This window comes from Saprolegnia parasitica (assembly GCF_000151545.1).
Source record: "Saprolegnia parasitica CBS 223.65 unplaced genomic scaffold supercont2.176, whole genome shotgun sequence".
NCBI lineage: Eukaryota > Oomycota > Saprolegniomycetes > Saprolegniales > Saprolegniaceae > Saprolegnia > Saprolegnia parasitica.
Window position 1 is genome coordinate 1 of NW_012156570.1, and position 21,865 is coordinate 21,865.

Consider the following 21,865-nt stretch of genomic DNA (forward strand, 5'->3'; position numbering starts at 1 on the left):
ATGGCCCTGCGCGTCCTCCGCTTGCCCGAGCTCGTGCGCGCGATTGCAGACTTCCAGCAAGGCGTCCCGCTCGACGTCAAGCTTCTGCGCGCGCTCGTCAAGGGCGACGGCGACACCCGCAACGTCAAGACCGCGCTAGCGCCCTTCCACGCGTTCTTTGAGCCGTGGCTCGCCCAGCACACGCGCGCGACGGACCTGACGCCGCTCCTGCAGAGCGATCCGAGCACGCGCTTCCGGCTCACGCAGTATGCGATCGCGTACTCGAACGTGCGGCTTCTGGATAACCTTTGCGACCTCGACATTAACGGCGACGACTGGATCCTCGCCGCGCGCCTCGGCAACGTCGGCGTCTTGGCCTACTTTATCGAGCGCAAGCAGCCAACGTACGTGCCGTTGGCCATGGCGCACGCCCTGCGCACGGGCCAGGCGCCGGTGGTCGAGTATTTGCACGGCCAAGGCGGCACGATCCCGCCGTTCGCGTCCAGTGTCGCGTGCAACGGAGGCCACCTTGCGCTGGTCAAGCTCCTTCGCCACCTCGACGCCTGGCGCCCCGTGAACCCGAGCCTCGTGGCCAAGCAAGGGCATCTCGATGTCCTGAAGTACCTCCACGAGCAAGGCTGCGGTGGCTTTACCGCCGAGACGATGGACGAGGCAGCAGCTGCGGGGCGCCTTGAGATCGTCCGGTTCCTGCACACGCATCGAAGGGAGGGATGCACGCCCAATGCCCTCGCCGGTGCCACGAAAAACAGCACTGGGACGTCGTTCGCTACCGTCAACCGTCACCGGCCCGAGCGTCGTGCGGCTGGTGGCCGACTTTGCCAAGCCCAAGAGCTCTGCGCACCAACGATCGGTGCACAGCCCGCCGACGCGGTATGGTTCGCCGCGGGTGGAGGCGGCGACCGACGCCGAGGCCGTGGACTTTCGACGGAATAACGGGTTTCCGCTCTGGACAGCGCACGTGCTCTTGACCGCGATTCGCCAAGACCGACTCGACATCGTCGCGTACGCCAACGAGCACAAGCTGGGCGTCTTCTCGACGGCGGCCATGGACAACGCCGGTCGGTTCGGCTGCCTCGAGATCTTCCGGTACCTGCACACGCACCGGCGCGAGGGCTGCACCAAGGCGGCGTGGACTGGCGCCGTCGCCAACGGCCATCTCGGCGTTGTGCGGTACATGGTCGAGAACGACTTTGCCGTTGTCGACTTGAAGGTCGGGCGGCAGCTTGCGATATCCAGCGGTCGCACGAGCCTCACGTCGTACATCAAGTCGGTGGGGCCTGCACGGTCCTCATGCGCTGTGCAGTAGCTTGCGGTGGTGTATTTAATTACTTGTTTACGTTTTGGGTCCGATGGATATATTGTCAGAGCATAATTATGTAGCTTATATATAGACGGGGTAGGAAGTGCTAGCCGTAGCAGCGGATGCGGTCCGTGGAGCCGACGCGGGCGCACTGCCCGCCTTTCTCGAGGTAGCGCTGGTGGTACTCTTCCGCGTGGTAGAACGGACCTGCGGGCTCGATCTCGGTCACAATCTCGGATGGAAAGTTGTCAGCTTCATCGCGTTTGATGGCCTCGGCGATCTCGCGCTGCTCGTCACTGTGGTAGTAGATCCCGGAGCGGTATTGCGTGCCAACGTCGTTCTTCTGGCGGTTGAGCGTGGTCGGGTTGTGGATCGCGAAGAACTTCTCGACGAGTTCCTTGTACGAGATCTTGTTTTCGTCAAACTTGAGCTGGACGGCCTCGGCGTGGCCCGACTCGCCCGAGCACACCTCGCGGTACGTCGGGTTGACGGTCTTGCCGTTGATGTAGCCGACGTGCGAGTCGATGACGCCGTCGAGGCGCTGGAAGTGGAGCTGGACGCTCCAGAAGCAGCCGGCCGCGAACGTCGCGAGCTGCTCGTGGGGCTCGAGCGCAACTTCAATGGTCTTGGTCATGGTCGTGAGAGGTTTTGGGGAAATTGAAAACTGAGAGTTGGAGAGACGCACGCCCTGTGATTGGTTGGATCGCCACACTTGTTGTTTGTATGTCCATACTTCGCCATTTTTGTTCCATGGGAGAGGACGACTTCCGAGGACGTCCTCGGTGCGTATTTGTCGACCTTTCTGGAAAGAAAATATTCAAGTCTGTAAGCGCCAAGAACGACGTAGAAGGGCTTCTGCTAGGCCTCATCTGCACCGAGATATGGATATTATAGGAGGGACTGGGGCGTTCCCGAGATGCCAGCAGTCATCGGCTGAGATCAAAGTGCTTCGCCAACTGAAACACTGGGGTACCAGGAGCGTGCACGAACGATGAAGTATGGCGCGGCTACAGGTGCTACAATTGTAGACGCGTTAATCATCGCACCGCGCCGCGGCAAGTCGTCGACTTTAATACATACTACTAGCACAGTCCGCGATGAATGATTCCGCCGGCGTTATCCGGATAATGCTCCCGCGGTACCGGTACCGCATGAATGAAACGCTCGGAGGCACATGAGGCGGTCTCGGATCCTGACACGCCCACGGTTCCAGCTCGTTGATGTTTGTCGGGTGGAAAGGCGCCGAGTTGTACAGTTATTGAACTACGAAACACTATATTTACACACTACTGAATGACACAGAGACCCGGCGTCGCCGTCTTGAGCACGCTCAGGACGGCCGTTTGGTTGTAGCGCAACGCCGCCGCCTTGGCCGCCTTGACGTCGATTTCGCGCAGATGCCGCCGGACGAGGTAGCGCACAACATTGACGTGGCCGTGCTTGATGGCTGCCCGGAGCGCCCGGGGCAAGTCGCGCTCGGCGCGCATTTCGTCGAGAAACGTGACGAGCGGGAGGCGGCCGTACTTGGCGGCCCACACAAGGGCTTCCGGCGAGCACCCTTCGCTGCGGTGTTCGTGCAAGAAGCGCACGACGTGCAGGTGGCCGTAGAGCGCGGCTGCGTTCATCGTGTCGGGGCCAAACCCCTCGTAGTTGTGCTCGTGTAGAAACTCGAGAACGTCGAGATCGCCACCCCGCGCCGCAGCGTTGACGCCGCCGGGATGCCACTCGCCAAGCCGCTGGCTATGCGCGTACTGCAGCACACCAAGACGTCCGCGGGCGCACGCCGTCAAGCGGATCGACGCGGGCATCGGCGCGCCGGCCTTGTGTAGGAGCTCAATCATGTCGGCGTGGCCGTGCAGCGCCGCCGTGTCCGAGACGCTCTCGTCGTAGAAGGCCGCGTAGTGCGCCCAGAGGTACGCAGCAATGTTTTGGTGGCCGTAGATGGAGGCGAGGGCCCACGCCTTGGCCGAGATGCGCGTGCGAGTCGAGAGGAAATGCAGCAGCGCGACGTGCCCATGGATAAGGGCGTAGTAGAGGAGGTGGGCGCGGTACGCTTGCTTGCGCTCGAGGAGCACCTCGACGCCGCGGAAGCCATGGACGACCAGCCACGGCGGAAAGGCGTCGTGGAAGGGCGCCATGTCGTCGCGCAGGAAGGTCGTGAGCTGGTAGTTGGAGAGGTGGATGCGCCGGAGGTGGCGGACCAGCGACAGCGTCTCCGGCGGGAGACCTGGCTGGAACTGCACGATGCATCGCAGCAAGTCGGGCACGAGCAGCACGTCGGCCATGACCAAATGACGTGCAGGATCAGATCGCGACTTGTTGAAGGGCAATGTCGAATTTTGAAAATGGCAAGATACGCGGGCGCAGTAACGGCGCGGACGCTGCGAGCGCCTGCGTGGATCCCATCAACATGGCGCCGTGCGGACCACACACTCTGCGCCGCCCGCACCACCGATCACGAATGCACTGCGTGGACACTCGCCCAGCTGGCCGAAATTTTCACCAAATTTCCACCAAGCGCATGAAGTCACGGCGCAAAATGTAGAGCACAGAGGTGCCCAGCTCTACGGTGCCGCCGCTACATTGCGCGTCGCATATGGTGCACAAGAGCACTGTCGTCTGCTTGATCGCTCGTCGCTGTCGGCTCGGACGGACAGACGCTCCATGCGAGCGAGAAACGTGGGTTGATGGATCCCTCGACTGTGACAGGATTGGCCAACGAATAGCCAATCAGCGCCAAGTGCACTTTCCCGCATATGAGTCGACTGCGGCGCGTCGGCGCGGGCGTCGTGGCCCTCGCGCTGCTCGGTCTCGTCGCCAACTACTGGCTCGTCTCGCAGCGCTTGGCCTTGCCAGACGCGCGCCATGTGGCTGCGCACTCGGTTGCCTTTAACGCGCTCTTCAACCTCTCGACGTCGTACGCGCCCGCGTTCCCCGCCGCCCGCCGAGGCATTGCGCTCTGCTTGCACACGGAGATCGCCGCCATGGGCGTGTCACTGATCCGGGAGCTGCGGTCGCTCGGCAACACGGACCCGATTCAAGTGTACTTTTGCCTCCCGGCTGAGCTGGCGCCGCCCGTATGGACGCTCTTGGCCGAGGACCCGCTCGTGGAGATCATTGACCTGTGCTCCCTCTTGGTCGAAGCGGGGCACTTCCAGGACGTTGAGGCGGCACGGGCGTTCCAGAGCTTCTGGCTCAAGCCGCTTGCGCTGCTCTTCTCGTCGTTCGACCAGGTGATGTTGCTCGACGCCGACGACATTTTTTTTGAGAATCCATCGACGCTGTGGGCGTCACCGAGCTACACCGAGACGGGCACGCTCTTCTTCTACGACCGCGTCATCAACACGACGGCGTTCTCCAACAGCGTTGTCAACGTGACGCTCGAAAATGGAGCTGTCGTCCCCGGCCGCTACATCACGGAGTTCATCAAGACGTTTCCGCTAGCGCGCTTTGGCCGCCCGCCCGTGCACACGCCGTCGGCGCACCTTCGCGCATCGATGCTGTGGCGTGGCCACACGGCGCACGAGCAAGACTCCTCTGTCGTGCTCATCAACAAGGTCCGCGCGGGGCCTACCGTGCTCAAGATCTTGCATCACCTCATTCGGGACTCTCGCTTTCTCGACCCTCCGTTTTCGTGGTATGTTTACACCAGGTTATGGACTCGATTGACATCAATTGTAGGGGAGACAAAGAGTCGTTCTGGCTTGCGTTTGAGCTGGGTGGGAAGGACTATCGGTTCTCGCCGTGGGCGTGCAGCGTCGTGAGCCGGCCCTTTGATCGGCTCGTGGACCCCAACTCGCTCTGTGGCAGCCTCGCCCAGTACGCGCCCCTCGAGACATCGAACGCGACGCTGCTCTATATCAACGGCCAAGACATCATCCAGCCCTTCGACTCGAGGGGGTATGGCCGCCCGTCCTGGCCGGACCGCTTGACGACGCTCTTGACGGCGATGCCCCGCCACGTTGCACCTCGGCACCGACGAGGCCCGGTCGCCGCCGCCCGCGGGTCCTTGGACGAGTCGTGCCTCGTCGCGATGGGTGCCGAGCCGCTGCATCACGCCGCGCAGCTCCGTCAGCGAATTGTGTGGACGATCGAGGCCGCCCAAGCCTTGGACGTGGCCTTTCGTAGCGGCCCCACGCTGCAAAAAAGCGTCAAGTTCCAGAGTAGTGTTGTCGTCGGCGTCTTTTTTGGCGTGCTGCTCGTGTTGCTGTGTGTGTTTTACGTCACGTCTTCCGATCGATGACACTATTCTCCATCTCTTACGACAATATCGACACAATCATGGATCTAGAATGTGGCTCGTATACCTCAGGCGTCGTGCATAGAAAGCACAACGCAGGCAATCGGGGACCCGATCACAAAGCCGGCGGCAAGAAGAAAGATTCCAAAGGGGAAATCTTCGTCCGCAAACGCTGATTGGATCGTGCGCGCCACCTCGATCGACCATTGGACGCGCTGGGCGAGGCGGTGCTGCGTCGCGTTGGTAGCAAACATTACGGCGCCGTCACCGATGAGGCAGGTTTGGTCCAAGTCGCCGCGCTCCCCCTGCGCGGGGTGGCGGCGAGAGCGCGGGGCCACGTGCGTCGGCAGAGCTTCGATTAGTCGGTGGTAGCAGTCGCCCCACAGCACGCGGTGGTCGAGGCGGCTCTCGTACGGATCGATGATTTCCCGGCCGTTGATGTAGAGCAGCGACGCGTTCGAGGCATTAGGGGCGTAGTGCGCGAGGCTGCCGCACAGAGTTTTATTGTGCAGCATCAAGTCGTCGGCGCGGTTGACGACGCTGCACGCCCACGGCGAGAAGGCATACGGCTGTCCCACCAGCTCGTAGGCGAGCCAGAACGCCTCCTTGTCGCCCCTAGACGCAGAGGTAGTGGAGGTTAAAGCAACCTCTCGGACTCCACGCACCAGGAAAAGACAGGGTTCATGAAGCGGGTGGTTGCAATAAGAACAAAGAGCGCGCGGAGAACGTTGGGGCCAGCGCGAACCTTGTCGATGAGCACAACGGACGAGTCTTGCTCGTGCGCCGTGTGGCCGCGCCACACCATCGACGCTTGTAGCTGCGGGGACGGCACGTGCGGGGACGGAAAGCCGAGCACTTTGAGCGGAAACACCTGCGCCAAGAGCTGCTTGATGTACGTCACGTTGGTCTCGGTGCCGTCTGCTGCGTACATGGTCACGGCGGTGTTGAGAAACATGCTCGCGTTGACGACGCGGTCGTAGAAGAAGAGCGTGCCCGTCTCGGTGTAGCTCGGTGATGCCCACAGCGTCGATGGATTTTCAAGAAAAATGTCGTCGGCGTCCAGTAGCATCACTTGGTCGAACGACGAGAAGAGCAGCGCGAGTGGCTTGAGCCAAAAGCCCTGGAACTCGCGGATGGACGCCGAGGACGGGAAGAGCGGCGTTGTCAGAAGCAGCGAGCACACGTCGATGATCTCGACGAGCGGGTCGGAGGCCAAGAGGTCGCGCGAGACGGTCGCGAGCTCGTTGGGAAGGCAATGGTAGACCTGCACCGGGTCATAGTTGCCGAGCGCGCGGAGCTCCTGGAGCAGCGACGCGCCCATGGGCACGACGTGGTCGTGGAGGCAGAGCACGATGCCGCGGTCGGCCCACGGGAACTTGGGCGTATACGCTGTCGCGACGTTGAAGACCGTGTCAAAGGCGATGCTCGCGTTGCGGACGCGGGGCGGGCGAGGCGCCGCCGCCGCCGCCGGCACTGTGTAGCGTGGCGGTAGCGTACTTGGCGGCGCGCTGGGCTCGAGGCTCTGGGAGACGGCCAAGTAGTTGCACACGAGGCCGACGAGGCCGACGGCGACGACAACGACGAAGACCTGCCACGTCGCGCAGCTGGGACACACCATCGACACTGGCAAAAGCCAGGCTTGCGCTGATTGGCTTGCGTGTGTGATTTTCATTCCATTTTAACCAATCCAACAACAAATGGTGCAACGATGACGCTGGCGGCGCCAACCTTCCAACCGAGCCTTCCAACCGAGGAGGAAGCTTGAATGCAGACGTAGATCGACAGACAGTATGTCAAATATCCAAACGACAACACTGTTATTACAAAGATATTCGCGGCGCCAACCTTCCAACCGAGCCTTCCAACCGAGGAGACGACAGACAGTATGTCAAATATCCAAACGACACCACTGTTATTACAAAGATATTGCAGTCGGCGACTCTACTTTTGGAGGTAGCTGGCGACAGCGGCCTCGACTTGCTGGTGGGCCCAGACCATGTGGCCCGAGTCCGTCGCGCGCGGCGAGCTCATGTCGGCGCAGTGCGACGTGCCCTCGATATAGACGACCTTGGACTTGGGGTTCTTGAGCTGCGTCGAGTTGGTGGGCGCGAGGGCCGACCACGGGTCGATGGTGCCGCTGGGGAAGATGACGTTTTCGACGTCAATGTCGAGGCCGTGGAAGGTCGCCTTCTTGGCCGCGATGCGCGCGTCCGGGTCGGTGATGCCATACACTTCCTTGCACATGTGGTAGTAGACGCGGTCAACGTCGACATACTCGAGCGCCGAGAAGGGCCCCTTGGACTTCTTGGCCGTCTGGCCAAAGCCAAACTCGTTGCACGTCTGGAAGATCCACTGGCGGTAAATGTTGACCGTATCCATGGCCGGGTCGGAGAGGAAGTCGATCCAGTCGGCCTGGTACGACGAGCTCGTGCAGTTGTTCGTGGGCGTGAAGTTGCGCGCGTTGATCTTGGCGACCTTCTCGAGCGGGCTCAAGCCGTCCTTGGCCGTCAAGTCGGCGCACGCGTGCTTGAGGCCGTACGCCGCGTAGTCGTTGGACTGGGCAAAGTTCTGGTACGCGCCCATGACGTTGGACTCGATGTCCATGCGGTCGAAGTCCGATGTGAACGGCGTGCACGGGTTGAAGAGCTTCTTGAGCGTCGCAACGTCGTCCGGCTTGTCGCTGGCCACAATCTTGTGGAACTGCTTGAGGCCTTCCGCGAGCGTGTTGACGCACTCGTCGCCACCGTAGTACTTGAGGCCCGTGCCGACGACCTCCATGTACTCGTGGTAGTCGGCGTGGATCTCGATCGGGCCCGAGCTCGCGACGGCGCCGACGAAGCGCTTGGGGAACCAAAACTTGGTCCAGGCCGCGAGCATACCGGGGTAGCTGCCGCCAAAAGCGACCCATGGCGTCGACGCCGAGAGGTTGCGGCTGGCGGTAAAGTGGTCCTGGAAGGTCGCAATGTCGTTGAGCGCGTTGTCGGCCGTGAGGTACTGGAGGTTCTTGGTGCTGAGGTCGGCGGTCGGCTGCGACTTGCCGTAGTAGCGGTGCTCGAGCGACACGATGAGCGCCTTGTGCTTCTTGGCGAGGACGTTCATGAAGAGGCCCTTGCTCGTCACCGTCGTGTTGCGCGCGACGTTCTCACCGTTGATGTAGAGAAAGACAGGCGAACCGGGGCCGCCGTAGAACTCGTCGTTGGCAAAGAAACGCTGCTTCCAGTGCGTCGCATCGCCGCCGCAGTTACCGTGGCCGTGGTCGAGGAGCTGCTGCTCGAACCACTCTTCCTTGATGAGCTGCGCGGCCTCGAGCGACGACCCGCCCTGCGCTTCGAACTGCTCAATCACGTCCGTGTGGTGGAACAAGAAGGGCTTGGCATCGGCCGAGAAGAACGACGCGGCGACGACCGCCAACGAGGCAAGAGCGATGCGAACCATGGCGAGCAAATTCAAAAGTGAGGTTTGCGAGCCGCCACCTCGTGTAATCAGATCGGTCTTGGGCACATGTTGGAGGGGGTGGGTGCGGCACGAACGAGAGCCATCAGCGGAGCAATCGGCGCGAGCCTCATCATGGCCGGATCAGATGCAGTGACCCGACGAACAACCATTACGGCCTGGAAGGGACCACAGCGCCTCGTCTGAGAAAGGGTAAACTCAGATTGGGCTGCCACGAGTTGGGTCAAAATGGGTCTGCGTACAAACTGGATACGCCGGACTGACAGCGTTGCCGCAGTCGAAAGCAGAGATCGTGAGCCCACTAGTTCTCTACGTACTACATCTTGTAGGTACTAGGAGTTCATTTTTAACTTCGACACAACGCGTCAACCGCACGCTCGGAAACATGATTTTTTCGAAATTCGTCGAAATAAAAATTGGGTCAGGTGTGTGGACCATGTGGGCGCAAAGTTTTGCAACCCGGCGCCAAATTCACCCTCTGCACCCGGACTTAGCTCCCGGACTCTGTCAAGCATCAAGCCTCTCGTGGCGCGTTCTGCGTCGAGTCCAATGTTGCGGGCTTCTTTCATAGTTCAAGCCAAGAACCATCCAGGAAGCCCGTACGAAATGCTATTTCACGTGCCAATGCGACCCCAATGGGTGTGAGTGCAGTGGTACGGCTACGCGCCAGAAGGACGACGTCGAACAGAGGTGGCAGCATCGGCGACCGGCGGAATCGACTTTACGCGTCATCTTGCTACTACAATTGAACGCCGTTCTGATATCGATGGACCCAGAAGTGCAGTGCCCCAAGCACGCTCTCGTTGAAGCGCTACTCTTGAGATTGGCGTCACAGAAAACGGGCGCTGAAAACCTGCATTCGAGGATCGTATTGGAGCCCACCATCCACATCTCGACCCGAGATCTCCTCTCGGTGGTCATCCATCCCGCGCTTGCGACCGCCACGGCTCTGCCCATCGACGAGCAAGGCAAAACACCTCATTAACATATTAACCACTACACTGCGACTACGATTCGGTCTTCTCGGCCGCTGGGAGAGGCGTCTCGTCCGTGACTTTTTTGCTCGTGACGTTGATGAGGATGAAACCAGCAACGACGAAGGCGGACGCAATGCACGTGACGGCAGTCGGCGAGATCGAGTGACGGACGTAGTCCGAGACGATCGCGAGCGGCACTGTGAGCGAGAGACCGATCGTGGCCACCGTCGGCGTCGTGAAGAGCATCGAGAGCGCCCAGAGGTAGTCGGCAAGAACGTTGTTGAAGAGACTGTTGACCGTGATGAGGCCGATGATCTTGCCCGTGAGGTCGCTCAAGCTCTCGACGTCCGTGTAGTGGAACGCAAGGACAAACGGGAGGAGACCGACCGCGTTGACGACACCAAGGAGCCCGAAGAAGAGGCAGATGCTCACCTTCGTCTCGTCCGGGATCTTGAAGCGGATCGCCGTCGTGTAGACGCCGTACATGATGGCGCCCACAAGCGCGAGGATGTCGCCCCAGACGCCTTCGCTGCCGCTGCCGGTCGAGTCGTTGAAGACCGTGCACGAGTTGCCGATCATACAGAGCGCGACACCGGCGAGCTTGGGCCAGGTAAACTTTTCGCCAAGGAAATAGATGCTGAGGGCGAACGTGAACATGGCCGAGGTCGAGCTAATGATGGTGCTGCTCGTGACACTACTCGCCAATGGTAAAGGTCAGGCGTATAGGAAGAGTGTGGAGCAGGTACCTCGTCATGCTGAGACTGATGGTGTACGTGTAGTTGGCGATGAACCAAAGCGGCGCGATGATGGCGCTGATGACGAGCGTCTCGCGAAAGTTAGCTTGGTGCGCGCTGGGCTTGACGTAGCCGAGCGCCTTGCCAATGTAGTAGAGCGGGAGGTTGACTGCGAAGAGCGAGTTGGCGTAGTACGTCAAGAAGAAGGGCCGGCTGAAGTCGAGGTCCTTAAAGACGTACTGGATGAGCACGCTCGAGAAGGTCCAGATGATGGCCACGATCACGACGCAGATGACGCCGATGATCCACCGGGCGCGCGACGGTGTCGGCGCCGGCGGCGGCAGCAGCGCTTCGGCTTGGCTTTCGAGCGAGGCGGGTGCGTCGACCATGGTCGATTTTGATAAGTGGCTCGGAGGCGCCAACGTCACAGCCGTGCCCATTTGAAGCGAGTCGTCCAGCGATGGGCGGGGCGACATTTAATAAGCACTTGTTGTGCCTATTGCGTGATCCGAGAACGCGTCGCTTCTCCGGCTGCGTATCCGCCGCACCCAGCGTAAGTAGTACCTTGGCCAACGGGGACGTAGAGCCGCTCCCCAGACGCGTGACAAGCAACGCAGCAGCCTACCACAGCGCGTCGTCGCCCACTTGTAACTCGCAGCGGGCCAAATGTCCCGTCAAGAGCTCACTGATGTGAACGCAGCGGTTTGATTGGTCGTTTCAAATCGTCGCGACGTTTTACGCGCCTTTGATTGGTGCATTTGTGCCTCCTTTGGGATGGACTGCGACGCTTCCTTGTATGCGGCCCACTCTCGACGCTGCGTGGTGCTTGACGTGGCAGCCCGAGAGCACTGCATATGACTGCATATCATGGTTTGAGCTTGAAGCAATGGGCTGGTTAGTAGTCGGACCCGATGTGAAGGTTCAACGGTTCAAGAAACTCCTTGCCGCAATGTTCGCGGCCTTGCGATCAGTCCAGCACCATGCACCGCGATGAAGTCAATCCGCCGCGTACTAATCGCTCGTGAGGGCAAAGAGGATGCACAATGTATTTCGCTTTGCCAGCTTCCGGTCACTTCGTCCGCGCCAAGATATGACGTATTGTATAAAAAATGATTTTACTAAGAACATATTCTTATACTAGTACAGTATTCAACTACAGCACACCAAGAACGACTTCGTGTGTAGTGGTTGACTACTAGTACCTGCAACAACAACGCCCTATGACGCACTTCTCGTATGTGATAATGTAAACGTTTGCATTTACTTGCTAATAAAACCTGCGATTGCCGCATCGATTTGCTGGTGGGCCCAGACGAGCGACGGCAAGTCGTCCTTGGACGGCGCGTTCATGTCACCGCAGTGCGACGTGTCTTCAATAAAGACGACCTTGGACGTCGGGTTCTTGGGCTGCGTCTGGTTGTGGTAGTCGAGTGCCGACCACGGGTCGATGGTACCGCCGGACCAGATGACGTTGCCGACGTCGATGTCGAGACCGTGAAAGTCAGCGCGCTTGGCGGCGATGCGGGCGTCCGCGTCCGTGATGCCAAAGACGTCCTTGCGCATTTGGTAGTAGACACGGTCGGCGGTCACATATTTGAGCTCGGAAAACGGTCCCGTACTCTTGGCAGCGGTCTGGCCAAAGCCAAACTCGTTGCAGGTCTGCCACGTCCACTGGCGGTAGATGCCCACCGTGTCGGTCGTCGTGCCCGAGATCACGTCGACCCAGTCGGCCTGGTAGTTAGAGCCGGTGCAGTTGTTGGTCGCCGAGAAGCTGCGCGCGTTGATCTTGGCGACCTTCTCGAGCGCCGAGAGACCGTTGGCTGCCGTGAGGTCGGCGCACGCCGCCTTGAGGCCGTACGGCAGATGATCGTTGGACTGCGCGAGGTTCTGGTACGCGCCCATGATGTTGGCCTCGATGTCCATCTTATCAAGGTCCGTCTTCATCGGCGAGCACGGGTTAAACAGCTTTTGCAGCGTCGCGACGTCGTCCGGCTGGTCGCTGGCGACAAGCGCGTGGAACTGTTTGAGGCCTTCCGCGAGCGTGTTCGTGCAGGCGTCGCCGCCGAGCGTGTTGAGGCCGCGCGCGACAACGCTCATGTACTCGTGAAAGTCGGCCTTGATGTCGATGGGCGCCGAGCTCGCAATCGAGCCGGCAAAGCGCGTCGGGAACTTGAACTTGGCCCAAGCTGCGAGCATACCGGGGTAGCTGCCTCCAAAGGCGACCCACGGCGACGACGCCGGGATGCTGCGGTTCGCTGCAAAGTAGTCCTGGAAGGTCGCGAGATCCGCGAGCGCTTGGTCGGACGTGTGGAAGGCGAGGTTGGCCGTCGACATGCCCGATGTCGGCTGCGATTTGCCGTAAAAGCGGTGTTCGAGCGCGACAAGGAGCGCGCCGTACTTCTTGGCGGCCGCGACGATGTACATGCCAGTGCTGGTGATGTAGCCGGGCGTCGCGACGTTCTCACCATGAATGTACAAAAAGACTGGCGAGCCGGCGCCCTTGTAGTAAGCGTCGTTGACGTGGTAGCGCTGCTTCCAGTACGTGGGCGCGCCGCACTTGTCGTGGGTGTGGTCAAGGACCTGTTTCTCAAACCACTGGTCCGGAAGCGGCGCGGCCGTGTCCTCGAGGTGGTTATTGCGCTCAAACTTCTGGAGGTTCTTGAGGATCGTGTTCTCCTTGACAAAGAGCGGGCACAAGTACCCGACGCGATTTGCCGGCTCGATTGCGAGCTCGGCGCCGATCGACATCAAGGCCGACTACTTTGAGTACATGAACGTTGTCGCGAGTGGCCTCGAGACGGTCGGCGGCGACGCCTGCACGAGCACGCTCCAGGAAGGCCTAAAGCAGCTGCACACGCTTGTCGCCAGCGACAAGCCGGACGACGTCGCGACGCTCAAGAAGCTCTTCAACCCGTGCACGCCGTTTACGTCGGACCACGACCGCATGGACATTGAGGCCAACATTATGGGCGCGTACCAGGGCTTCTCCCGGGACAACGACTGGGACTCGTACGTCCTCAAGAACGCGTGCGCCGACTTGACGGCCAAGGACGGCTTGAGCCCGCTCGAGAAGGTCGCCAAGATTAACGCGCGCGGCTTCTCGGCGACCAACAATTACACCGGATCCAGCTACGAGGCCGACTGGGTCACTGGTGTCTCGGGCACTGCGATCGATACCGAAAACATCAACCGCCAGTGGACGTGGCAGACCTGCAACGAGTTTGGCTTTGGCCAGACCGCTGCCAAGAGTACGGGACCGTTTTCCGAGCTCAAATATGTGACCGCCGACCATGTCTACTACCAAATGCGCAAGGACGTCTTTGGCATCACGGACGCGGACGCCCGCATCGCCGCCAAGCGCGCTGACTTTCACGGTCTCGCCATCGACGTCGGCAACGTCATTTTTCCTGGTGGCACCATCGACCCGTGGTCGGCGCTCTCGGTCGCCAACTCGACGCACCTTGCCAACCCGACGTCCAAGGCCGTCGTCATCGAGGGGGTCTCGCACTGCGGTGATATGTACACGCCCCGCGCCACGGACTCGCCAGCGCTCGTCGCTGGCCACGCGCAGATCGACACCGCCATCGCGAGCTTTGTGAGCAAGTAAAACGTGTTGCGAGCACGGAGAGTCTTGTTGCTGCCCATTGTTTCAGTATAATCATTTCGTTTGTTGGTGTATACCACTCTATCCTTGTGATGTGCATGATCCGATCGAGCATGACGGTGTGAACTAAACGCTTTCCATTTACGAGATCCCGTCGTCGTGTAGAGTGTCACGCCGTCGACCTGCTTTCAGAACGTCTTCAACGCTATGGCGCCGCACAATTGTTGGAAAATAGAAAAGAAATACTCTAACCTCAGCACAGCGAAACGCACTCTGCGTGCAGCCAATTGGTGTTGAAAACTTTATCCATAAATTGGGTGCATCACCCGTGATGCGTCGTGCTCCTCGGCGCTTCCATGTCTCGTGCGTTGCTCGTGGCTTCGTGGTGTCAAGCAATCAATGTGAGCCGTCGTTGTCTATCAGACTCGGAGACGTGCGAGGCTACTATAACAGTACCTATGGGCTGCAACGAAAACGGCAAGCCCTGTCCAGGTGCTCAGAGCCCTGTCCTGCTCAGCACCGGGACCGAGATCACATTTCGTACCCAAGTGCGTTTTCCAAGACTAATTGGCCGCAGCACCCAAACATGGGCAGCATTTACCTACTGACAGCGATCACAAAGGATTCGATGCGGCAATTGACGTTGTGATTGCAGTTGCTGATTCGGTTGCTGTGGACTAGGAATTGTCAATGTGATTCCCTTGCTGTGGAGTAGGGTCGATCTGATTTCGCCTGCGTTACCATGCAGCGACATGGTCCTGTCCAGAGCATTCAACTTTTGGGACGCGTCGACGTCGCGGCCCTCACCTCCTACGCTGAGTCAGGGGTCGAATTTCCAGGTGCATTCCACTCATTGTACGGTATTTTGAGGCTACTTTCCCGACTTTCAATCCTAGGACCGTGCAAATCAGATTGCGACGACAACATGTGTTCTAGGAAGCACGTTACGGCGATTTGGAACACGGTCTGATTGGTGCAAACTCAGATTGGACGGAGCCCGTCTTTCCTGCGGCAGATTCTGAGTACACTTGCTGCGATGGCCGTCGATAGCTCATTTTCCAATTTCCATCGCCATGGTCCGCTCGTTCGCTGCTGTTGCGGCCTTTGCCGCCTACCTCGTGGCTGCCGACGCCGCCAACGCCGCGTCGACCCTCCAGCACAAGAACACGATCTTGGAGCGCCTCCAGCTCGACGGCCAGCTCGAGGCTGGCCTCCCGGACCTCTATTTTGACAAGCAGATCCTTGACCACGGCCATGACAACTGCGGCGGCAACACGACGGCGTACTGGAAGCAGCGGTACCACGTCAACGACGAGTTCTATGGCGGCGCCGGGTCGCCCGTGTTCCTCTACATCCACGGTGAGAACGTCGCGGAGCCCGCGTACATTACGAGCAAGGGCATGCACGTTGTCAAGATGGCGCAGACGCACAAGGCGCTCCTCGTGGCGCTCGAGCACCGCTTCTACGGCAAGTCCCAGCCGACGTCGGACATGAGCGACGAGAACCTCAAGTATCTCTCGGCCGACAACGCGATCGGCGACATTGCGACCTTCCAGGACTTCTTTGTCGGCAACCGCAACATCTCGGCGGCGTCGCCGTGGGTCGCCTTTGGCGGCAGCTACCCTGGTATGCTCGCAGCCTGGACCAAGCTCCAGCTGCCCAAGCGCTTCGTCGGCTCGGTCGCGAGCTCGGCGCCGATCGACCTCGTCGCCGACTTCCACCAGTACGCCGACATTGTCGCTCGCGGCCTCAAGCAGTACGGCGGCGACGAGTGCCTCAACACGCTCCGCGAGGGCCTCAAGCAGGTGCACGCGCTCGTCGAGTCCAAGGACGCGGCCGACGCCGCGACGTTCAAGAAGCTCTTCAAGCCGTGCACGGCGTTCGGCTCGGAGATGGACAAGATGCTCTTCGAGCAGTCCATCATGGGCACGTACCAGGGCTTTGCGCAGGGCAACGACTACGAAAAATACGCGCTCAAGCAGGCGTGCGCCGACTTGACGGCCAAGAACGGCCTCACGCCGCTCGAGAAGGTCGCCAAGATCAACCAGCTCTCGTGGAACCCGGATACGCCGGACGACAACTGCTCGGCGAGCGACTACATCAACCAGTACGTGATCTGGCTCAAGAAGACCGAGACGGATACCGTCAACATTTACCGCCAATGGACCTACCAGACGTGCGCCGAGTTTGGCTTTGGCCAGACGGGCCTCACGTCTACGTCGCCCTTCTCGGAGCTCAAGTACCTCAGCGCCAAGAACGTCTACTACCAGCTCTGCAAGGACGTGTACGGCATTGAAAATTCGGACGCGCGCATCGCGGCCAAGATGGCGACCTTCCACGGCCTCGACATCAACGTCGAGAACGTCATCTTTCCCAGCGGCACGCTCGACCCATGGTCGGCCCTCGCCCCCGACAACTCGACGCACCTCGCCAACTCAAAGTCCAAGGTCGTCTATATCGAAGGCACGTCGCACTGCGCCGACATGAGCGCGCCGCGCCCGACAGACTCGGGCCACATGGTCTGGGCCCACCAGCAAATCGAGGCTGCCGTCGCCAGCTACGTCGGCAAGTAAGTGTTTCAAGTAGCGTGGATACTTGCCCATACGTGGTTGAAAAATATATATGTTTCAAGTTTAGGCCACTACTGTATTGGTTGATAGAAACTGCCTCGCCCACGCCCTGGCAGGCAGGGCAGCAACACAATAGTGGGCCTATTCTGTTCGCGTGGCCGAGTTTGAGCGCCACGGCTGTCTGGCGTCTTGTAATCGGCGCACCTCCAACATGCTACCCACATGCATAGTCGACGATTGCCGACGACGAAGATTGCTGCTGCGTCTGCCTGCAGTGCGCGAATGCTTTGGTCTTGGTCGACGATGACACTTGGTGACGGCACACGGCGCGACGTTCGGTGGCAAACAGTCGCGTCACCTCGGAGCGCATACCCGGTAAGCTCGACGACGCGGAGCGCGAGCGCGAGTACCATGGCAATCAAGCGAAGGGTCGTGATGCTGGCAGCAGGTTGAAAGGCCGCGGGATCCAAGCCGGGCGTGAGCGCGCTGTGGCTACCACATTATTGATGCTCAGCGGCGTATGATGACGCCTCGAGCCTCGAGTGCCAGCGTCAGACGAGCACGGACGATGGCGTCGTCTCGTTTTGCTTGCCATCACTTGCTTGAATGGCATCGTATCCGGAAATACCGGATACGCAGGCATCTGCTGCTTTGGATGCTATTTCAAAGTGGTCGACACGAGTTGACGCACGAGGTCGCACACGTCTGCGTGCAGGAGCTAGCTGCCAGTGCGATGGACGTTCGTCTTTTCATTGAGAACGTTCTAAATGAACCCGCAATATTGACGTTGTATCGTGACGACGACACTTGTGTCGAAGGATGTTCTAGCTTGAGAGTCTCAAGGATATCAAAAACTCGAATTTTAAGCCTTTGGTAGCATGATCTTGTGCAGCATCGTGTCCCTAAGCCCATGGACGGCCGGTGCGCTACGCAGTGTTGTCGGCTACAACCTCCAGCACGATCAAGCGACCGATTCGTTATTTTGGCGTTCACCAATATGAACCAATCATAGTCACATTTAGACGCTAATCGCTGCCGCCGACTCGCGAGATCGGCCAAATCAAGTTTCAAATGAAATCGCCCATACTTGGCTGGATGATAAAGACGACTTTGGGGCGTCCGAAATGCTATGCGGCGGCACCATCGGAACTCTGTAGCAAGAGAAATGGACGAGGGCGTGGTGTCGCCGTTGCCTTACTATTTGGATGCTCAGATAATTCTTATAGTGTATGCATCCAAATACTGTACGCTTTTGCAAACGGCGTCTTATCGCGTGTGTCAGCCTTCATTACGCCATGCAGCATGCTCTCCAACATCTATTAAGAGAGTCTACATCCTTGGCTTCCGGAAGAAAAGCGCAATTTCACCCGAATTGGCATGCGTTAATCTGCCGAAATCGAGCCTCGGCAACTCCGCGGCGCTGTGAAAGCTCGAGCGACAATGGTGCCACCAACGCTGGTCACAGACCGAGTCGACATACATGACCAACTGTGGAGGGTAGACTCGAGGTCATCGGAGCCCTCGAGCTAGGCGCGCGCAATGTGTGTAGCTGTATGTTGAAATCGCCACTTGAAAAACAACTTTGTGAATTCGCTGGCGTTCGCCGCGTGTGGCATCGGATTTGACTTCCACATGATAATGTGCGTCTTTCGAGAGGCAGGAGCCGATGCTGGTGGGTCTGTGGGTCCGTGAGCACGTGAGTATGGGATCTTGGTGCATCGCACACTATTTCACTGGTTGGGCCTGGCTCGCAATGTATCTAAATACTGTGATTTTTCGTAATTGCGGTGTTTTTAGCCAATCGGAGAAAGTGGCTCGAGCAAGGGTCGCGATTAAGCTCAAAGTCCTTCGTATCCCGACCTCGTAATGGCGTGTACAAAGATGCGATAGCAGAGCGTTGACCGCAGTCTTTGGCGTGACGCCCACTGCGTCGAGAAGAAGCGCGAGCGCTCGGCACTATTTGGTGAATGCGTCGCGCGCTCGTTGCAGCCAACTCTTGTGACGTTACTTGGGTATCGTCAGTACACTGCGTCGTTGTTGTTGAAGTGGTCGTCTATTGCAATAGATGCAACTATGCTAAATAGAATTGTCGGACTTTCTTCGTTGTGTGTACTCGGTTGAGGAACTTGATTTAGGCAGGCGGAGGCAGGAGTGCGATTCGTGGGACGAGGTGACGTCGCGGCCATTCGTGTTGGGCGATGAGCCGGAGAAGCCGACGAAGAGCAGGCTGCTCGGGCTCTTGTACGAGGCTGTGGTGCAAGTGCGCCGCCTTGACGGCAATCGTCCATGGACTTGGCAGCGGTAGGTCGGCGCGGAAGACGCGATCGTTCCGGACTCGCCAGCGGTTGAACCACACGCCAGACGCAGGCGCGGAGCACGGGCCAGAGGTAGCGGAACGCGGCTTGGTGCATGTTGGACGCCGTCTTGGGCGTCGAGTGTACACTGCGTCGCACTGCAGCACTTGTGACGCAGAGTGTCCAAACCGCCTTGCTGCCATCATGGTACTGCGCTGCGTGCTAACACAAGCCCACCATCGTCATCTTTTGGGTACCCGCGGAAAGCACGAGGCACGTCGTGGCCAAGTCGACGACCACCACAACGTCCTCTTGGTGCCATCGCTGTTGGTGCATCAACGTCACCTTGAAGCGCACATGCTCGGCGACGCTGCCCAAATCTGCGCTACTACAGTGTGTACTAGTACTACAAGTATCAGCCTGGCCTAGTGCATGGCAATATCGCAGCATTTGGGCTATCCATTCTGGCGTCGGCAGGCTGCAGACCGTGGTAGCAGTACCTGGTCACTGTAATCGGCTGGCGTCGAAGCGCTGTGAGCTGATAGTCAGATGCGCAGAGACGTACATGAACGCTGGCAGCGAGCGCCTGCTCGGTTAGCCTGTGGAAACACTGTATCCGGATACGCTTCCACACACGACATGTGAGAAATAGATGCAATTGACTTTTTCACGTGTGAAATACAAAAAGAGCACCGGAAACGTTTTCTGCACCCGATCACGTTCGCGGTCCTAGCTCTGCGATTCCGCCACGAGGGCCACAGGTGTAAACACGAAGGTCGATGTGTCCGGTCTCAACGTGTTTCAGATTTCTGCAAGCGCGCTGCGCGTACCCCGCAAGTCCTCGCGGTTCGTTGCTGTTCCCAAAACAGCAAAGTCATGGCTGGTCTGGGTCCGTAGAAAACCATTTTGGAGGGTGCTACGGTACACTTGCCGTAGATCCTTGAAGTGAGTCTGTATCTTAGAATCTCGGATTGCACGGTGCAGTGTACTGCTGCAGCCACAACGGATGGATACCGCGATGCCAAAGGAGCACCTTTTGCCAAATAGATAACGTACGTGTAGTGTAGCCCATGCCTTGTAGCAGCCGTCGTGGAGGACTGTATACACTGATCACCTCTCGCCGTGCTCGACCGGCGAGTCTCCATCTGAGAACGTCAGAGCTCAAGAGTGTTGATCACGTGGCTGTAAGCTTCAAGATTTGATGGTGAAACCATACGACTGCACCGTGGACGTGGCCACAGAAAACGTTGAGGCTGCAGCCACAGCCTCCACCGGCTCTCTCCATCTTCTTCGTTGATCGCGATACGGCTCGTTTCCACCGTCACCGCTCGCTCAAGCCTCCAAACCTCCACCTGTAGCTCTCCGTTCTCCGATAGCTCTAGACAACTTTGTTTGCTTTGCCAGTAGAGTTTCTTCAGCTGGATACGTAGCGTCGACCGCGCCAACCTCACCAACCAGAGCTGCGAGGAGGACTGAGACGTGATGTACCGTAGTACTCGGACGAATACACGTGGGCATCCCAAGCTCGGACCATATCGTGACCGTAGAAGACGATGGTGGGTACGCACACGTGGTCTCCGTCGCAGGATCTTTCGCGCGTCTTGCTTGGTGGGCACCACGATCCACCCGTCTAACTCACCCGTGTGTGGATAATACTGTCGACATTTTTCACGTGCTTGTGCAATCGGATCCGAAAATCGACTGGATCCGATAAGCGGGCGTGTGATGCTTCCAGAGAACAGATGTTGCATTATCAGAATCCATGCTGCGACAATGATACTATAGCGTGTGGGTGGGTACATCACCTCCTCACAAAACCCAGGCGCAATGCATCAGTCTTCCTTTTGCCCTCTGCCCCGCAGCCACACCAAATCCAATGCGGTCCGCGCAGAACAGCGTCGTGTCCGAGTACAAGGTCGCGGCGACGCCCAAGTGGGACGAGAACGCCGACGATGCTGTCGCCAACGAAGCCAAGCACGCAGCCGAGTTCGAGGTCATTACGTCGGGCCTCGAGCACCCGCAGGTGACGATCAAGTCGCTCGTCGTCGGCACGATTATGGGCACGTTTACGAGCGTCCTCGCCATGTACTACAGCCTCAAGCTCGGCGTTACACCGTCGCTCAACGTGCTTTCGGGCATCGGTGGCTTCATGCTCTGCCGCGCCTTGATGAAGACGCAGTTCTTTGGCAAGCACTTTACCGTCCAAGAAAACGTCGTGATCCAGACGTGCGCGGTCGCGTGCATGAGTTTGGCCAGCCAGGCCGGGTTTGGCTCTGGCATCCTCGGCCTCACGGAGAACGTCTTCCTCATCATGGGCAACACGACGTACGCGGGCAACCTCGCGTCGGATGTCATCGACTTTACGTGGCTCCGCTCGTTTGGGTGGTGCGCGAGCATCGCTCTCTTCGGCTTCTTCATCTCGTTCCCGCTCCGCCGCAAGTTTATCATCGAGATGCGCCTCCTCTTCCCGAGCGGTACGGCCACCGCGGTCATGATCAAGACGCTCCACACGTCCAAGGAGGCCGTCGAGTACCAATGGAACGTGCTCCTCAAGTCGGGCGTGTTTGCGTACGTCTGGAGCATCTTTGTGTTTTGCTTCAACGGCCTCGGCGAGTTCCCGATCTTTGGCGAGAAGGCCGCGGGCTTTACGTGGATTCTCGACTTCGCACCCGGCACCTTTGCCATCAGCTTGA

The 21,865-nt window shown here is 59.1% G+C and overlaps 11 protein-coding genes across 11 annotated transcripts in view; 5 read left to right on the forward strand and 6 right to left on the reverse strand.

The window, feature by feature from the left end:
• Positions 1-1,306, forward strand: SPRG_15647 (hypothetical protein; the record flags this gene model as incomplete). The annotated part of the gene is made up of 2 exons (XM_012354680.1): positions 1-683; positions 709-1,306. The coding sequence occupies 2 exons, from the start codon at positions 1-3 to the stop codon at positions 1,304-1,306; spliced, it is 1,281 nt and encodes a 426-aa protein (XP_012210070.1).
• A 1-nt stretch (position 1,307) lies between these two features.
• Positions 1,308-1,957, reverse strand: SPRG_15648 (peptide-methionine (S)-S-oxide reductase). The gene has a single exon (XM_012354681.1). It carries the CDS (start codon positions 1,932-1,934, stop codon positions 1,407-1,409), a length of 528 nt encoding a protein of 175 aa, XP_012210071.1. The 5' UTR covers positions 1,935-1,957; the 3' UTR covers positions 1,308-1,406.
• Positions 1,958-2,586: 629 nt separating this feature from the next.
• Positions 2,587-3,619, reverse strand: SPRG_15649 (hypothetical protein; the record flags this gene model as incomplete). The annotated part of the gene is made up of 1 exon (XM_012354682.1): positions 2,587-3,619. The coding sequence occupies exon 1, from the start codon at positions 3,583-3,585 to the stop codon at positions 2,587-2,589; it is 999 nt and encodes a 332-aa protein (XP_012210072.1). The 5' UTR covers positions 3,586-3,619.
• Positions 3,620-4,056: 437 nt separating this feature from the next.
• On the forward strand, positions 4,057-5,598 carry SPRG_15650 (hypothetical protein; the record flags this gene model as incomplete). Its single annotated transcript, XM_012354683.1, has 2 exons — positions 4,057-4,937; positions 4,982-5,598. 2 exons carry the CDS (start codon positions 4,057-4,059, stop codon positions 5,541-5,543), a joined length of 1,443 nt encoding a protein of 480 aa, XP_012210073.1. The 3' UTR covers positions 5,544-5,598.
• A 10-nt stretch (positions 5,599-5,608) lies between these two features.
• SPRG_15651 (hypothetical protein) lies at positions 5,609-7,158 on the reverse strand (the record flags this gene model as incomplete). The annotated part of the gene is made up of 2 exons (XM_012354684.1): positions 5,609-6,155; positions 6,206-7,158. The coding sequence occupies 2 exons, from the start codon at positions 7,156-7,158 to the stop codon at positions 5,609-5,611; spliced, it is 1,500 nt and encodes a 499-aa protein (XP_012210074.1).
• Positions 7,159-7,427: 269 nt separating this feature from the next.
• On the reverse strand, positions 7,428-8,979 carry SPRG_15652 (hypothetical protein). Its single transcript, XM_012354685.1, has one exon. The coding sequence runs from the start codon at positions 8,973-8,975 to the stop codon at positions 7,482-7,484; it is 1,494 nt and encodes a 497-aa protein (XP_012210075.1). The 5' UTR covers positions 8,976-8,979; the 3' UTR covers positions 7,428-7,481.
• A 977-nt stretch (positions 8,980-9,956) lies between these two features.
• SPRG_15653 (hypothetical protein) lies at positions 9,957-11,137 on the reverse strand. The gene is made up of 2 exons (XM_012354686.1): positions 10,717-11,137; positions 9,957-10,664 (listed from the first exon to the last, which is right to left on the reverse strand). The coding sequence occupies exons 1-2, from the start codon at positions 11,091-11,093 to the stop codon at positions 10,001-10,003; spliced, it is 1,041 nt and encodes a 346-aa protein (XP_012210076.1). The 5' UTR covers positions 11,094-11,137; the 3' UTR covers positions 9,957-10,000.
• Positions 11,138-11,964: 827 nt separating this feature from the next.
• On the reverse strand, positions 11,965-13,452 carry SPRG_15654 (hypothetical protein; the record flags this gene model as incomplete). Its single annotated transcript, XM_012354687.1, has 1 exon — positions 11,965-13,452. One exon carries the CDS (start codon positions 13,450-13,452, stop codon positions 11,965-11,967), a length of 1,488 nt encoding a protein of 495 aa, XP_012210077.1.
• A 22-nt stretch (positions 13,453-13,474) lies between these two features.
• On the forward strand, positions 13,475-14,311 carry SPRG_15655 (hypothetical protein; the record flags this gene model as incomplete). The annotated part of the gene is made up of 1 exon (XM_012354688.1): positions 13,475-14,311. The coding sequence occupies one exon, from the start codon at positions 13,475-13,477 to the stop codon at positions 14,309-14,311; it is 837 nt and encodes a 278-aa protein (XP_012210078.1).
• Positions 14,312-15,381: 1,070 nt separating this feature from the next.
• Positions 15,382-16,930, forward strand: SPRG_15656 (hypothetical protein; the record flags this gene model as incomplete). The annotated part of the gene is made up of 1 exon (XM_012354689.1): positions 15,382-16,930. One exon carries the CDS (start codon positions 15,382-15,384, stop codon positions 16,879-16,881), a length of 1,500 nt encoding a protein of 499 aa, XP_012210079.1. The 3' UTR covers positions 16,882-16,930.
• Positions 16,931-21,048: 4,118 nt separating this feature from the next.
• SPRG_21598 (hypothetical protein) overlaps positions 21,049-21,865 on the forward strand; it is a gene marked incomplete at both ends in the record, with an annotated part of 1,945 nt that continues 1,128 nt past the window's right edge. Inside the window, one exon of the mRNA XM_012354690.1 lies at positions 21,049-21,821. Within this exon, the coding sequence (XP_012210080.1) occupies positions 21,049-21,821 (773 nt within the window). The remainder of the gene's footprint in view (positions 21,822-21,865) is intronic.

What these genes read in the sequence shown, in the direction of transcription:
- SPRG_15648 (XM_012354681.1), bottom strand. Translation starts at nt 1,934, where the DNA reads ATGACCAAGACCATTGAAGTTGCGCTCGAGCCCCACGAGCAGCTCGCG.
- SPRG_15652 (XM_012354685.1), bottom strand. Translation starts at nt 8,975, where the DNA reads ATGGTTCGCATCGCTCTTGCCTCGTTGGCGGTCGTCGCCGCGTCGTTC.
- SPRG_15653 (XM_012354686.1), bottom strand. Translation starts at nt 11,093, where the DNA reads ATGGTCGACGCACCCGCCTCGCTCGAAAGCCAAGCCGAAGCGCTGCTG. An exon ending in ATCAGTCTCAGCATGACGAG is followed by an intron (nt 10,665 to 10,716) that starts GTACCTGCTCCA and finishes ATTGGCGAGTAG; the next exon opens with TGTCACGAGCAGCACCATCA.